Below are 14,892 nucleotides of genomic sequence, written 5' to 3'. Positions count from 1 at the left end.
ATTTTAAAATGTTGTTATAAAATTACCTTTATGCAACTATGTAGATTTTATAATAATTTTTTATTTAAATAGACTTGCAGTATGGAAATGAGTCATCATCTTGATTAATTATTCATTCAGAATGTTGCCTTGAATTAGGGAAGATGCTCTAATGATGTCCTGAATTGTTTCAGATTGCAACAAATCTTGGTGACATATATCACTTTATGAGTGGTACATTTTTTGGTGTTCAGCAGAAGATTTTGTTGAAAGAAAGAAGTCTCTGGGAAATAACTGTCGAATCACTTAGATACTTGACAGAAAAAGGACTCCTACAAAAAGATACTATTTTGACAGAAAAAGGACTTCTACAAAAAGACACTATTCATGGGTCTGAAGAAGAGTTCCAATATAGTTTTCACATTACAAAGTTGGGACGAGCTTCTTTTAAGGGTAAGAGTTTACCTAAATCTCATTACTAATCTGAGGAAATGCATTGGAAAAAATAGAAATTATTATGTAATGTTAAGTTGGATTTTTAATTTCATATTAATAATATTAATCTTATCTTACAAACTGTTAGACTACTTCAACTTTAAAAAGTTGAAAAGTGTTTTGAAACAAATAATTTAGAATACTGTAGAGGTATATGGAGAAAAAGGTGGTCATCCCTCCTTCATGCTCCCCTCCCTCAGCAATCATAAAATCATAATATCTTACCAAGAATAACAATTTGGTATATATTTTTGCAGACATTTATCTGTAAATTTCATAGCAATTTGATACATATATCCTTCCAAATATTTTTGTGTGTACGTGTATATGTGTGTGTGTATATATATATACACACACACATACAGAGCTTGCTTTTCTCACTTATAAAATATCATAGCATCTTCACATGTTAATCCCTTTAAATCTACCTCATTTTTCTTTCACTACAATAGTCATCCATAGTATGGATACCATAATTTATTTCACCACTCCCCTATTGATGGACATTTACACTGTTCCTGATTTTTCTCCATTATAAACAAGGCTGCTTGGGCATCTCTGTTCATGTATTTTTGGATATGTGTGGAAATGTTTCTCTGGGTTAGATTCCCAAGAATAGAGTAGTTGGGTCAGAAGGTATGTACTTATTAAATGTTGATGGATACTATCAAAATGACCTCCAAAATAGTTGTGTTAAGTTACATAGTAAGAGATTTTAAAGACTTTTGTAGTTAACTCCTAAACTAGACTTTCTTTAAAGTCACCTCTTTACCCCTTTGGTGATTATGAAATATGAACTATTCGTGTCTTTCTTTTAGGAACTATAGATTTGGCTTATTGTGACAGTCTCTACAGAGACTTGAAGAAAGGTCTTGAAGGACTTGTGCTTGAAAGCCTTCTTCATCTAATTTACCTAACAACTCCCTATGATATGGCTTCTCAGTGTGACCCTGATTGGATGATATACTTCAGGCAGGTGAGACGATAAGATTCTGCAATACAGGCTACAATAATGAATCAGGATATGATTTTTGTCAAGTGATTATTCACTTTTTTCTGTATTAAAATATATTTGAAATTGGGCCCTTTGTCTTTGAGTTTTTGAAGTAGTAATATGGCAATAACATTTTTTGTTTGTTTCACTTAAATATTTTCTGTTAAATATAAACATGTTCATTATCAAAAAAATAAAGAAAGGTGCAGAAAAGAAAAAAAGGTCATCCCTGGTCCCATTTCCCCAAAGGTAGTTTACTCTTGTGATTTGGTGACCACTACATTTTATAATGCCTGGAATATAAAGAAAACCATGAAAGCCATCCCTGATGATTGATAGTTTAATTACATGAAAGCTCTATTACAGTCACACGTGATGTAACATCATGTCACACTACACCCGGTGATGTTAATACCTGAGAAGGAATATCATCTTTATCAACAGTAGCAAGGTGGAACTGGCCATACTTGTTATAAAACCAAGTGGTAGAGTACAGTCTATTATGGTTTTACTGTGAACAGGCTAGATGCATGAACACATATTAGGCAGAAGCAATATGCAGCTTTTAATTGCAGGAAATTAACTTTCTTTTTAATGTCGTATTTTAAAATTGTTACTCTAAGTTTTTCTAAGTGGTATTATACAATGCGGTTACTTTCAAAAGCTTTACCTCTTCTCTCTTCCCACAGACATCTCCCGTATTAAACATGAGCCCATAGTCCATGGAAAGCATAGTCCATGGTCACAGTATTTGTGGCCGTGTCTTTAAGTCATTCTACTAAAGTTTGTTATATTGGGTTGGCCCAAAAGTTCGTTCGGGTTTTTCCGTAACAGCTTACGGGAAAACCCGAACGAACTTTTTGGCTAACCCAAATATTTTAATAATATATCTTTTAAGCTTGCAATATTTGTAAACAAAATATGTGGGTTTTTTCATATCTTTTATAATAATGAAAGTGTGATATGACTAAATACTGGATTTGGTTAATGGCAGACTTTTTAAAGTTACAATTTAATTTTTCTATATATTTATACTCTTTTTCTCTGTAGTTTAGCCAGCTCAGCCCAGCAGAACAAAATGTGGCTGTTCTGGTTGGAGTCTCTGAGAACTTTATTGGGAAGAAAGCATCAGGTCAAGCTATCAGGAAGGTAACCTAGTCTTTTTTTCCTTCCTAAATAACTAAGTTCATAAAACAAAATTAATGCTGTTGTATCATCTCCTTTGTTGACTTGATCCTTTTGGTTCACTTTTTTTCTCTTTAATATAATTCCCATTTCACTGTTTAAAACATCTAAGGACCAGAAACTTAGGTATTTTTTTTTAAACAGTATTTATTTCTGGGTGGTGTGATGGCCCTTTTTTTGTGTACCTTTGTATTTCTAAAATAGTCATGCACATGTAAGTCTTTATCAGAAAAGGTAAACCTTATTTATCTATTTTTCTTAGGCTACTTATTCTGGCTTAAATTATATAAGTTGTAAAATATTTGTAGAATGTTTTCACAGTATTATGGAATCCTGAAATAAGTTCAGTTCAAGGGAGAAAAAAATCTTCTAGAAACTTTTTATTAAGCATTCTACTTGGTATCAGGGATTCTAAGATAGGACGAGTTTGGGATTTTTGTTTTTGTTGTTGCTGTTGTCCCAAAGAACTCCCAATGTACTTGAAGTACATAAAGCATTTCAGAAGGTTGAAGTGGAAAAGCCAATACTCTTGTGTGATATCTTATATTTTTGTGTTTTAAAGTTTAGTCAGTAAACATGAAGCAAGTGTTGAATGCACACACTAACCTTAAGAGAAGTGGAAATAATTCTGTGGCAAACATGCATTCAAAATCCTTAAGTACATATAATCTTCCACCTCATAATACACTTTTTTTTCATTTTTCATTTTCTTTGGTAATCTAACCTTCCTTGAAACCTAATTATCTTACCTACCATTTCCCCTATATCTTTTAAATTTATATAGATTTTACTGATTTCATTTTGAAAAATGGAAGGTGGTGTTTACTTACATTTGAATTGAATGGTGCAGCTGTCCCCTGTATTGATATATCATAAAATTATAAATATATAGCACTTCAGTATTCATGTTGTCAATATTTAGATTGGGTCTTTTACCTCAGAAATGACTATGTTGTTTAGGCCTTCAAAATGTTGAATAAAGATATTTCTTAAAACAAGCCTTTTGTATCAAACTCTAAAATATAAAATAAAAACAAAATCATATTAGTTTGGAACTCATTACCAAATAATAAACATTTATAAAACCTTATTAGAATAATGTATCTTTTAAAACTTGAATCAAAATTTATTTTTGTTACGTTTTATGAAATATAGTCAATAAATGTTTGTTCAATTTATAATTAAATATTTTAAATAGTATGGGCATGGATTTGTCTCAATTACAAATGGGTTAGTTACTAGTTCAGTGCTTTAGAAGTATCTTTTTAAAAAACTTCTGCAGAACATGATGTTTACTTAAAATCTAATTGATGGGGGGCTCCCCTGGTGGCGCAGTGGTTGAGAATCTGCCTGCTAATGCAGGGGACACGGGTTCGAGCCCTGGTCTGGGAAGATCCCACATGCCACGGAGCAACTAGGCCCGTGAGCCACAACCACTGAGCCTGCGCGTCTGGAGCCTGTGCTCCGCAACAAGAGAGGCCGCGATAGTGAGAGGCCCGCGCACCGCAATGAAGAGTGGCCCCCGCTTGCCACAACTAAAGAAAGCCCTCACACAGAAATGAAGACCCAACACAGCCAAAAATAATAAATAAATAAATAAATAAATAAATAGGTAACTTACCATTTAAAAAAAAAAAATCTAATTGATGTCTTCACATTGAAAAAGACCTTTAAACATTTTTTGTAAAAATCTTGAAATTGGCATAATGTGGCTTATCTTGCCATGTAATATAATTATATCATTTTTCTTGGCTTAGAAAATACATTCTAAGCAAAATCTACATTGACTCAATTTATAGTTAATAATGAAGATGCACTAAAATTGGGAAATTAAAAGGTAATCTTTTCCTACTTGTTTTTCAGCTATCATGCTTTTTCAGCTTAATGCTTTTTAAAAGGGTGATCCAGTACAACATGCAGAATCTGTCATTCTTATATCCTTCAATGTGCCACCCTAAGTACTCATCTTAAACATTCTTTTACTGTAGTAAAGGATATAATTTTATATTTTAAACCTACCTTTTCTCTTTAAAATTCATCTTTTTTTTCCTCTGATTTTAAGCATGAGTTACTCAGTTTCTGAGTTAGCTTAATATTAGCTATGAAATTCTTTACCCAAAAAATAATCACTAGGCACCACAGGCAAAAGCACATATACAGAATAGAAATAGTCAACTACAGGAAGCATTTTTCTTTCAGTGTTTTAACTTTGGAAACATTAATTATTTATCATGACCATGTAGAAATCATAGAATCTAGTATTTACTTTGTAAACTTATTAACATATTTATCTAAACAAATGCATTTGTCTAATTTATAATCACAGTCACACATATATATACCACCTATAAATACTAGAGTAAATGTAAAGGTTTCCCCAACTCCTTTCCTTCCTGTATTCTTTCCTAAGGCTACCATAACAAATTAGCACAAACCAGGTGTCTTAAAACAACAGAAATTTATTCTGGCACAGTTCGGGAGGCCAGAGATCTGAAATCAAGATGCTGGCAGGGCTGTTCCTTCTGGAGGCTCTGAGGAAGAAACCATCTTGCCTCTCTCCTAGCTTTTGGTGGTTGCAGGCAATCCTTGTAGATGCATCCCTCCAAAGTCTGCCTCCATTTTCACATTGCCTTCTCTGTGTCATTCTGTGTCGTCTCTCTTGTAAGGGATGACAGTCATTGAATAATGGGCCCTTAAGGGCCCCCTGTACATCCAGGATGATTTCATCTCAAGATCCTTAACTAATTACATCTGCAGAGATCCTATTTCCAAACAAGGTCACATTCAAAGGTACCAGGGGTTAAGACTTGAGCATATCTTTTTTGGGGAACAATTCAACTCACTACACTCCCTATAGAAGGAACTTTAAATTGGGAACAATTTGGCATATCTCTCTTTTTACACTTGGAAAAACGGTAATTTGAACTAATCTAAAGTACATTTGTTAGAACTTAGATTTATTTCTGTGGAACCATTCTATTCTTGCTCTCCTTTGGTACAACTTCATGTGCTTTACATTTTGTCCATTTTGAATGTAATGTACATTTTTTAGCAGGTCCAGTACATAAACTTACTTGTGTCTTTCTAGAAGGTGGACAAGAATATTGTCAACAGACTATACCTGTCTTTTGTTCTTTATACCTTGCTCAAAGAGACCAACATTTGGAGTGTGTCTGAAAAATTCAATATGCCTCGAGGATATATACAAAACCTTCTCTCTGGAGCTGCCGCATTCTCCTCTTGTGTGTTACATTTCTGTGAGGTAATTCCACTAAATAGATGATATATGCTGTGTGCATCTTCTGCTTTAACTGTTACTAAACTCAAAAACCAGTTAGTATGTTCTCTTGTTTCTTCTGTTATTACAAAGCACTCAAAATTTGTTTAAAATATATCTTTGTTTTTATCCACTTACAAAAATACTATATACATGCATGTAATAAAGGTATTACAGAATGACAGAATCAACTAAAACGTATAATGAACAAGTAGAAAGTCCTTAGTTATCCCTACTTTTAGAACTATCATTAATAGTTTCAAGTATTTGGAATCAACTCTTTTTTTTTTACTCTTTCTTTTTGTTGTTGTTGTTTTCTCTTTTCTTTCTTTCTTTATTTTTGGTTGCGTTGGGTCTTAGTTGCTCCATGAGGGATCTTTGATTGCAGTACGTGGGCTCTTTGTTGTGGCACACAGGCTTCTCTCTAGTTCTGGTGTGCGGGCTCAGTAGTTGGGGCATGCGGGCTTAGTTGCCCCGTGGCATGTGGGATCTTAGTTCTTCAATCAGGGATCAAACCTGCGTTGCCTGCATTGTCTAAGGTGGATTAGACAAAGGTGGATTCCCAACCACTGGACCACCAGGGAAGTCCCTGGAATCAACTCTTATAATAACTTTTCTCCATTGATGTAGATTCTGTGTAGGTGTCTTTCTCCTGAGTGGTAACTGTGTAAAGTGTTTGATTGCTATGTTACCAATATCCAGCAGATACCTGACTACTCAGTACCATGTTCTTTTGATTACCACAGTAATTTCCCATTTTTGCTTTCAGTGTCAGGCAGCTACTTTAGTTTCTACATCAAATGTATATTTTATAAAATAAATCAAGAAGAAAACTTAATTTTGGCCATATACATTTGAGATCGATTTGTTTAAGACTTTACTAAAAGAAGCTTTCAGAATTTCCTTAAATAACACAACAAAGCTTACCAGAGTTTTCTACCCAGACAGTTTTTTGATGAGTTTATAAGATAAGCCATTTTTGCTGCATTGAAATTTATTATTTTTGGGTGGCATAGTAATATTTGTTTCTGTACTTATTTTTTTAAAACTTTTTTCCACAATGAATTCTACTTTTAAACTTAAAATCTACTTCATTTGCCCTATCTTAAGCCTCCATATTCTGTGTGTGTATATGGCAATTTGTTCTATCATATACGCTAATGGAGTAAATAATCCAAAACAACTTGGCTTTGGATTGAATGATAATTATTTTAGCAAATTTACCTTTCTAAATACCTTTTATTTATGCTGATTTTTAAATTTTAGCTTATATTCCCTAATTACATGGTAGCTAATCAGTACACAAAAATTATGGATAATAAGGAGAAGCTGGCCTTTAAAATGTATTTTCTTAAGTTTACTGTGTTTGTTCTTCATATTTAAAAAGGTGTTCCCTGATAAGTCTATCCCTTTGTTTTACTTAGAACTATAAGGATGTGAGCCTTACACAATTGTTCAAGTGAAAGAATCTATAGGTTGAACTTCAAAAGCAACTATAATTTGATGGTTGATCCTAGGGTCAGTCTACCCGACAACTCTCATGAATGTATTTTCAATATTTTAAAGCATTTTTTTCTTTATAAAAAGTTATGTAGGACTTCCCTGGTGGCTCAGTGGTTGAGAATCTGCCTGCCAATGCAGGGGACACGGGTTCGATCCCTGATCTGGGAAGGTCCCACATGCCGTGGAGCAGCTAAGCCTGTGCACCACAACTACTGAGCCTGTGCTCTAGAGCCCGCAAGCCACAACTACTGAGCCTGCATGCTGCAACTACTGAAGCCCGTGCGCCTAGAGCCCGTGCTCCGCAACAATAGAAGCCACCATAGTGAGAAGCCCGCGCGCTACAGCGAAGAGTAGCCCCCGCTCGCTGCAGCTAGAGAAAACCCACGTGTAGCAACAAAGACCCAACACAGCCAAAAATAAATAAATTAAATAAATAAAAACAAAAAACAACAACAAAAAAAAAAGTTATGTAAGTGGAATAAAATAGTACACCGATCATATTAGTTAAGATACTTTTAACTGCAAGTAACAGAAAAATTCCATAGAAATTTAAACAATAAGGGAAAATGATTATCTTATGTAGCAGGAAGGCCAGAGCTAAGGCAGTTTGGGATTGATTGATTCAGTAGTTCTATTCAAGGTTTTCTTTTCTTCTTTTTTTGCTGCCATACTAGTGCATTGACTACTTTCCTAGTGGTCACAAAGTAGCTAGCTAATGTTGTTCCATGCATCACAAATGCTCACAGTGATACCCAAAGGTTAGAAAGGAAACTTAAAAAAAAAAAAAACCAAACAACTATTACAGAAAATTTCAACCATATATTTAAAAAGACAAGATAATGTAATGAATACCCGTTTACCCACCCAGCTTTAAGAATTACCAATTCATGGTTTCTAATACTATTTTAAATATTGCTGCATTGAGCATCATCTTGTAGTTGAATCCTTCCGTATTCAGTATTTTGTCTTCAGGATAAATCTCCAGAGGTAGGAATTGTTTTCAATCATTTGGGAAAGAAAAACTATGCAATCACTTGCTGATGTTTTGTTAAAAATAAATAGAACTCTTCTTATTGACTTCTTTTTCTTTTTTTTTTTTAATTGGGGTATAGTTGTTTATTTTTCAATTTTCAATCTTTTTCCTCATCGTAAAACTATTCCATCAGATTCCTCAGTCTCTGCCATGTTTCCTTGTAATAATTTTGCTTGGAGTCATTGTTCATCTCTGGCTTAACCCAACTTCCAGAATTTACAGAAGGGAGAGTCCTCTCTGAGCCCTCTACCATGCAAACTAGATTTTGAAATAACTTACCAGATTTAAATTCTGCATATTTCTTTGTGTTCTGCAGGAACTTGAGGAGTTCTGGGTTTATAGAGCCCTTTTGGTAGAACTTACCAAGAAGTTGACTTACTGTGTAAAGGCAGAGCTAATCCCTCTCATGGAAGTGACTGGAGTTTTAGAGGTTAGTAGCTTCCCAGTTTCCCACCTGAGATGATTTCAACTAACAGAAAAATCAGGTTTTACTGTCATGTCACAGGGTAAGTGACAATAGCCTTATTGTTCATTTATCATGGGAATCTTTTTTTTAAATTAATTGCTGCCATGGTCTCCCAGAAATCCCTGTTAATCTGGAAGAAGTTCTGATGAAAAATCACATTTGTGAGAAAAAGTAACAGTAGGGATAGGGGTGACTCTCCCCAAGTATGTGTGTCATTCTTAACATCCCTTCCTTCCTCTACTCCAGTGAAGAATCACCTTCTGTCAGTTTAGACAGTGCTTGTTGAAGGTGGTGGTGACTTGGTGGCAGTGAGGGTCATTTACATTTTCTAAGGGAGTGAGGAGAAAGTATCCTCAGCTGGTTTCTTAGCTTTCTATTTTTGACCAACCCTTGATTTCAGTTTATCCTCTGTTATTCAGTTCTTAAATCAGAGGAGTTCTGTTTGGGAATGCAGACACACACCCCACACACCCCTACCTCAGAGGTCCCCTGAGTAGATGGTAAGAACATTTTAGGGATACTGGACTAAAACATTTGATTGGGGATGCCCCTAGCCTAAGTGCCCTAATGGGTTTCTTATTTCTGATTGCAGCACATATCAGCTCACTTAAGCTGCACAGAAAACTAGCTATCTTGCAGTCAGATTGGAACCACCCAAATGCATCTTTTAAAATTCCTCAGGATTCTGATGTGTTATCTCTTCATATTTATCATCTTAGTTTATTCCTGTCTCTGCAAGTGAATTTTTTCCCTTCAGTAAGACACTTAATTATTTTTTCCTAATCCCAAATTCTGATCCTAATGATTTTTGTAATACTTTTCAGGGTCGAGCAAGACAGTTATACAATGCAGGTTATAAAAGTCTGATGCACTTAGCTAATGCAAATCCTGAAGTGCTGATAAAAACAATTGATCATTTATCAAGACGCCAGGCCAAGCAAATTGTTTCATCAGCCAAGGTAAGCAAACAAACTATTTTTTAATCTTTATGATATATATATATATTTTAATTAATTAACTTTTGGCTGTGTTGGGTCTTCGTTGCTGCGCACGGGCTTTCTCTAGTTGCAGCGAGCGGGGGCTACTCTTCGTTGCGGTGCACGGGCTTCTCATTGCGGTGGCTTCTCTTGTTGCGGAGCACGGGCTCTAGGCGTGTGGGCTTCAGTAGTCATGGTGCACGGGTTTAGTTGCTCCGTGGCATGTGGGATCTTCCTGGACCAGGGCTCGAACCCGTGTCCCCTGCATTGGCAGGTGGATTCTTAACGACTGCGCCACCAGGGAAGCCCAATCTTTATGATATTTTGTAGTGTAATCTCCTTATACTTTAGACATAAAAGCAAAAACGTTTAACTATATATGCAAAAGTTTATACTCACAGTATGTGGGTAAAAATAGTACACGTGTTATGATACAAGGCTTGCTAAAAAGAGGAAAAGAATCTCCTAAAAAATAAAGACGCTTTCAAGAGTTCATTGAAGTACGAGGAACTCTGGAACTCGCTGAACTCTGCCTCCCGCTACTCTTGACACAGAAGTCCTTTCATCAGCATCCCTGACATCTGGTCTTTTCACCTTTAAACACCTTCACTGACGAGGAACCTACAACCTCAAAAATTAAGTAGTTCTATTTTTGGACCCCTAGTGTTACAAAGAGCATCCCAATATAATGAGGCTGTCTTAAAATGTCTACCATGGCATCGTAGAGTACTACGCTGTGGAACTAGGCTGTTGCTTTGTTCATTTGGTAGCTTTTCACATACTTGAAAACGGCTCTTCTTGCCTCCAAGGGCTTCTCTTTTCTGTTTCTTTCACCTGTAGTAAATAACCTAGTTTTAGGCAATTCACTATCCTGGTTACCCTTTGCTAGACGCAATCCACTTTGTCATTACCCTCCTGCTCCATGTGGGTAAATCCATTACACAACAGTTTGGGATTATTTCCTTCTTGATCTCAACTATAGTTCTATCCTTGTGGTCTGAAATCACATAGTTTTTTGTTTTTTTAACTTCACTGTTATACTACTGTCATATATAGATCAGAACTGGCTGAAAAGTAAATTTCCATCTTACTTTTTTGAATGGTGCTCACATTGTTTGTATTGCTTTGATTGATCTTTACAACAGTCCTCTAAGGTGGACAGAGTTGGTGTTACATTCAATTTACAAATGAAGACACTAAAACTTGTTCCATTAGATTAGGAGTTCTTTGGGTTGATAGGGATGAAGTTATAATTATTTCCATTTCTGTAGCAGCTAGCACGGTATTCAGCCTATAGTAGATATTTAACAAATATTTGAATAAATAAATAAATGAGATTGGGGCTTCCCTGGTGGCGCAGTGGTTAAGAATCTGCCTGCCAATGCAGGGGACACGGGTTCGAGCCCTGGTCTGGGAAGATCCCACATGCCACGCAGCATCTAAGCCTGTGTGCCACGACTACTGAGCCTGCACTCTAGAGCCCACGAGTCACAGCTACTGAGCCCGTGAGCCACAACTACTGAAGCCCGTGGGCCTAGTACCCGTGCTTGGCAACAAGAGAAGCCACTGCAATGAGAAGACTGCGCACCACAACGAAGAGTAGCCCTCGCTCACAGCAACTAGAGAAAGCCCTTGCACAGCAATGAAGACCCAGCGCAACCAAAAATAAATAAATAAATAAATAAAATCTATTAATAAATAAATAAATAAGTTAGATTTAAAGAAATTGATTTACCCAAGGAAACACAGCTAGTCAGTAAGTAGTAGAGCAGGACTATAGAGTTACACTGTATGTTATTAAGGATGCAAAGGGAGCTGTGGTAACGATGGCCAAAATAAGTGACTTTAAATGTTAAAGGTTTATTAGTTCAAACACAAACAGTTCACAGCTGATATGAGGAATCAGTTGTGTGTCCAAGGACCCATACTTCCCCTGTCTCATTGCTCAGCCACTCTTAATATATGGCTTCCATCTTATGGACTGAGGTACACGCTCTCCTTCCCACCATCCCTTCTGCTTTTCCAGTAAGCTTGAAAGAGTAAAATGGATATTCCTTGCAGGATTTTGAGTAAAAGAGTGGGTTAGAGGTTGAAAATAGGGGAGCAAGAATGGAAGTAAGGAAACCAGTTAGGATTATATTGAGGTTAAACAGGTTTTTGCAGGAATGCCACAAAAAAGTTGTGTGTCCTTAGTACATCAGATCAGGAGCCACAGGATGTCACTTTATCACATTGCTGATAATGACTTTGATCATTTGGTTAAGGAAGTGTCAGCTGGCAAGCTTTTCCACTGTAAAGTTATTATTTTTCCCTTTTTATTAGTATTTTCGGAGTGGATACTTTGAGACTATGTAGATATCCTATTCTTCATTAAACTTTCACACGCTTTTTTTAGCATTCATTGATGATTTTTGCCTCAGTTACTTCTGTGATGTTTGTCAAGTGGTGATTTTCTAACTCTATTATTCCCTCTATATTTTTTATTGGCATTTTACTATGAGGAAAAGCTATTCCTTCCTCATTTATCTTTTAATTCATTTATTTATATCAGAGTGAACGATGGGTTCATACTTATTTTGGTAGTCAAATGGTCTCAGAGTTGGCCAGGAAGAGCCCCTGCAAACTGGCTCCCGTGTCTTTTTGGCCTGTCCCCATCATTATTGGTGTACTTTCTTACTTTTTGGTTGTATCTGTCAGGGTCTAATCATTAGGAACAGAAACCACACAGTAATTTGAACAGGAAAGCTTAATATAAAGAATTAGTCAGCAATGAAGACCCAACACAGCCAAAAATAAAAATAAAATAAATTAAAAAAAAAAAAAGAATTAGTAACAGAGGTTACTAGTTGGCCTCTAAGGGGTAAACAGAACACTTCAAGTCATTTGGTGTTGGTGGTGTTCTCTGTATTCTAGTAATGTTGACATGTGAGTTTTGTATGGTTTACTTATTGTTCTTGGTGATCTATAGAGTGCTTACAGGATGTGTTGGTAGATTCATTTTGCATGGTCACCATTACCTCAGTTACTGGAAAGCTTACCTAATTACATTTTTTTTTCTTGACTTCATTGCTTTATTTTTTTTTATATTTGAAATTTCTTTTTTTTAATTAATTTTTATTGGAGTATAGTTGATTTACAATGTTGTGTTCATTTCTGCTGTACAGCAAAGTGTCAGTTATACATATACACCCTAATTACATTTTAGACTCCTTTATATAGTGCTAAATAATGTTATGCTTTATATCAAATTGGTAGAGAGTGGTTTTTTTCCTCTGTATGATTTTGCTGACCTTTTTATTATAAAAATGTTATAAGAGAAATAGTGCAAATATTTCACAGCAATATACTCAAAACCCAGATGCAACAAATACGAATATTTTATTTCTGGCTTTTTTAAAGAAAGGGGCGAAATCGTTATTCAGCAAACATTCATTGACATCTACTATGCGCTGGGTTTAGAAATACTTTCTTTGCTCATTATGCTTCTTTTGAAATAAATCATGTTAATTTTAGGAGCTTGAATAAAACTTTTCTTTGAAACACTGATAGGCTTTTAAAAGATAGCATACTAAACTTTGAGGAATAGTTAAAATCCATATATAAAGGATAACATTTTCAAGAACTAATTAAATTTTTGCAAAAGTGTCTTAAATTTTATAGATTAAAAGTTAATTTTTAAGTGGCTGAGTCTTCAATAAAACAAATCTTTGAGAGTATTAAAGCTCCCTTATTTTTGGTATACCAAATGCAGTGATCAGCTAAAATGGCTTTAACTAAATGCCTCAGCTTCATTAATTGTAATCACTTGTTCTTAAGTGGCCATTTTTCAATCTCATTATTTTAATGTCTAGTTTGCTGGTATGTAAGGATTCAGGTGTCGAACAGATGGTGGTAAAATGTTAGCAGTTCTCTAGAAATTGGTGTTTTTGCCTCATGTCTTGATTTTTTATTGTAGTTGCTGTTGCATGAGAAAGCAGAGGCTTTGCAAGAAGAAGTAGAAGAGTTATTGAGACTGCCTTCTGATTTCCCTGGTATTGTGGCCTCTTCTCTTGAAAAGGCATGAAACTGTCAGATGAACATTTTTAAGTATGAATTATTTATTGTACATATGTTTTATTAAAGATTCCCTGTAATTTATGAGAGAAAAAAATATATTTTAATTATATATTAAGAACTGTGGATGATGTTTGAATATTCCTGTCACCCATAATTGCATACATAATTATGCATTATTTCTCTGCTCAGAAATCTGGTGTCTACCACAAAATGAAATCCAACTTTCTCAACATATCCCCAGCCTACCCTTGTAGCCAGATCTTTCATTATCCTCTTACCCACTTCTTTCATCAAACTGGACTATTTGAAATCCCAGAATTTTCCCTGGGATTTCCAAACCCTCTCTTTCCTAACTGCCTTATGCTATTCCCCATGCATGGGAAATTATCTTTAAAATGTACTAAATACTTCAAGTTTCAACTAAGAATGCTCGAATACTATCTCCTCTAAGAAATTGTCCAAGTTCAACCTCCTCCCCGCCCCATACATGGGTTCTTACCCTCCTATAAGTATTGTGAGTCCCTCATTTATGCCCATGTCTTTTTTTTTTTTTTTAATTAATTAATTTATTTATTTATTTATGGCTGTGTTGGGTCTTCGTTTCTGTGTGAGGGCTTTCTCCAGTTGCGGTGAGCGGGGGCCACTCTTCATCGCGGTGCGCGGGCCTCTCACTATCGTGGCCTCTCTTGTTGCGGAGCACAGGCTCCAGACACGCAGGCTCAGTAGTTGTGGCTCACGGGCCTAGTTGCTCCGCGGCACGTGTGATCTTCCCAGACCAGGGCTCGAACCCGTGTCCCCTGCATTGGCAGGCAGATTCTCAACCACTGCGCCACCAGGGGAGCCCCGCCCATGTCTTTTTAATGTGACTAGTTTGAAATCTCCTGGAGGGCCAAGACCTTTGTTACCATCTTTGTATCCACACAGCAC

At 35.8% G+C, this 14,892-nt stretch overlaps 1 protein-coding gene across 1 annotated transcript in view; it reads left to right on the top strand.

Annotated features, from left to right (window-relative positions):
• Nucleotides 1-14,044, top strand: part of HELQ (helicase, POLQ like) — a 39,962-nt gene extending 25,918 nt beyond the window's left edge. Inside the window, 7 exon segments of the mRNA XM_061192458.1 lie at nucleotides 174-432; nucleotides 1,293-1,450; nucleotides 2,519-2,617; nucleotides 5,742-5,915; nucleotides 8,783-8,896; nucleotides 9,757-9,891; nucleotides 13,865-14,044. Coding sequence (XP_061048441.1) covers nucleotides 174-432; nucleotides 1,293-1,450; nucleotides 2,519-2,617; nucleotides 5,742-5,915; nucleotides 8,783-8,896; nucleotides 9,757-9,891; nucleotides 13,865-13,972 — 1,047 coding nt within the window. The 3' untranslated portion in view covers nucleotides 13,973-14,044.
• The last annotated feature ends 848 nt before the right edge of the window (nucleotides 14,045-14,892 follow it).

This window comes from Eubalaena glacialis, chromosome 5, assembly GCF_028564815.1.
Source record: "Eubalaena glacialis isolate mEubGla1 chromosome 5, mEubGla1.1.hap2.+ XY, whole genome shotgun sequence".
Classification (NCBI taxonomy): Eukaryota; Metazoa; Chordata; class Mammalia; order Artiodactyla; family Balaenidae; genus Eubalaena; species Eubalaena glacialis.
The sequence above is the reverse complement of the archived record's forward strand: the minus strand, read 5'-3'. Positions and strand labels throughout refer to the sequence as shown.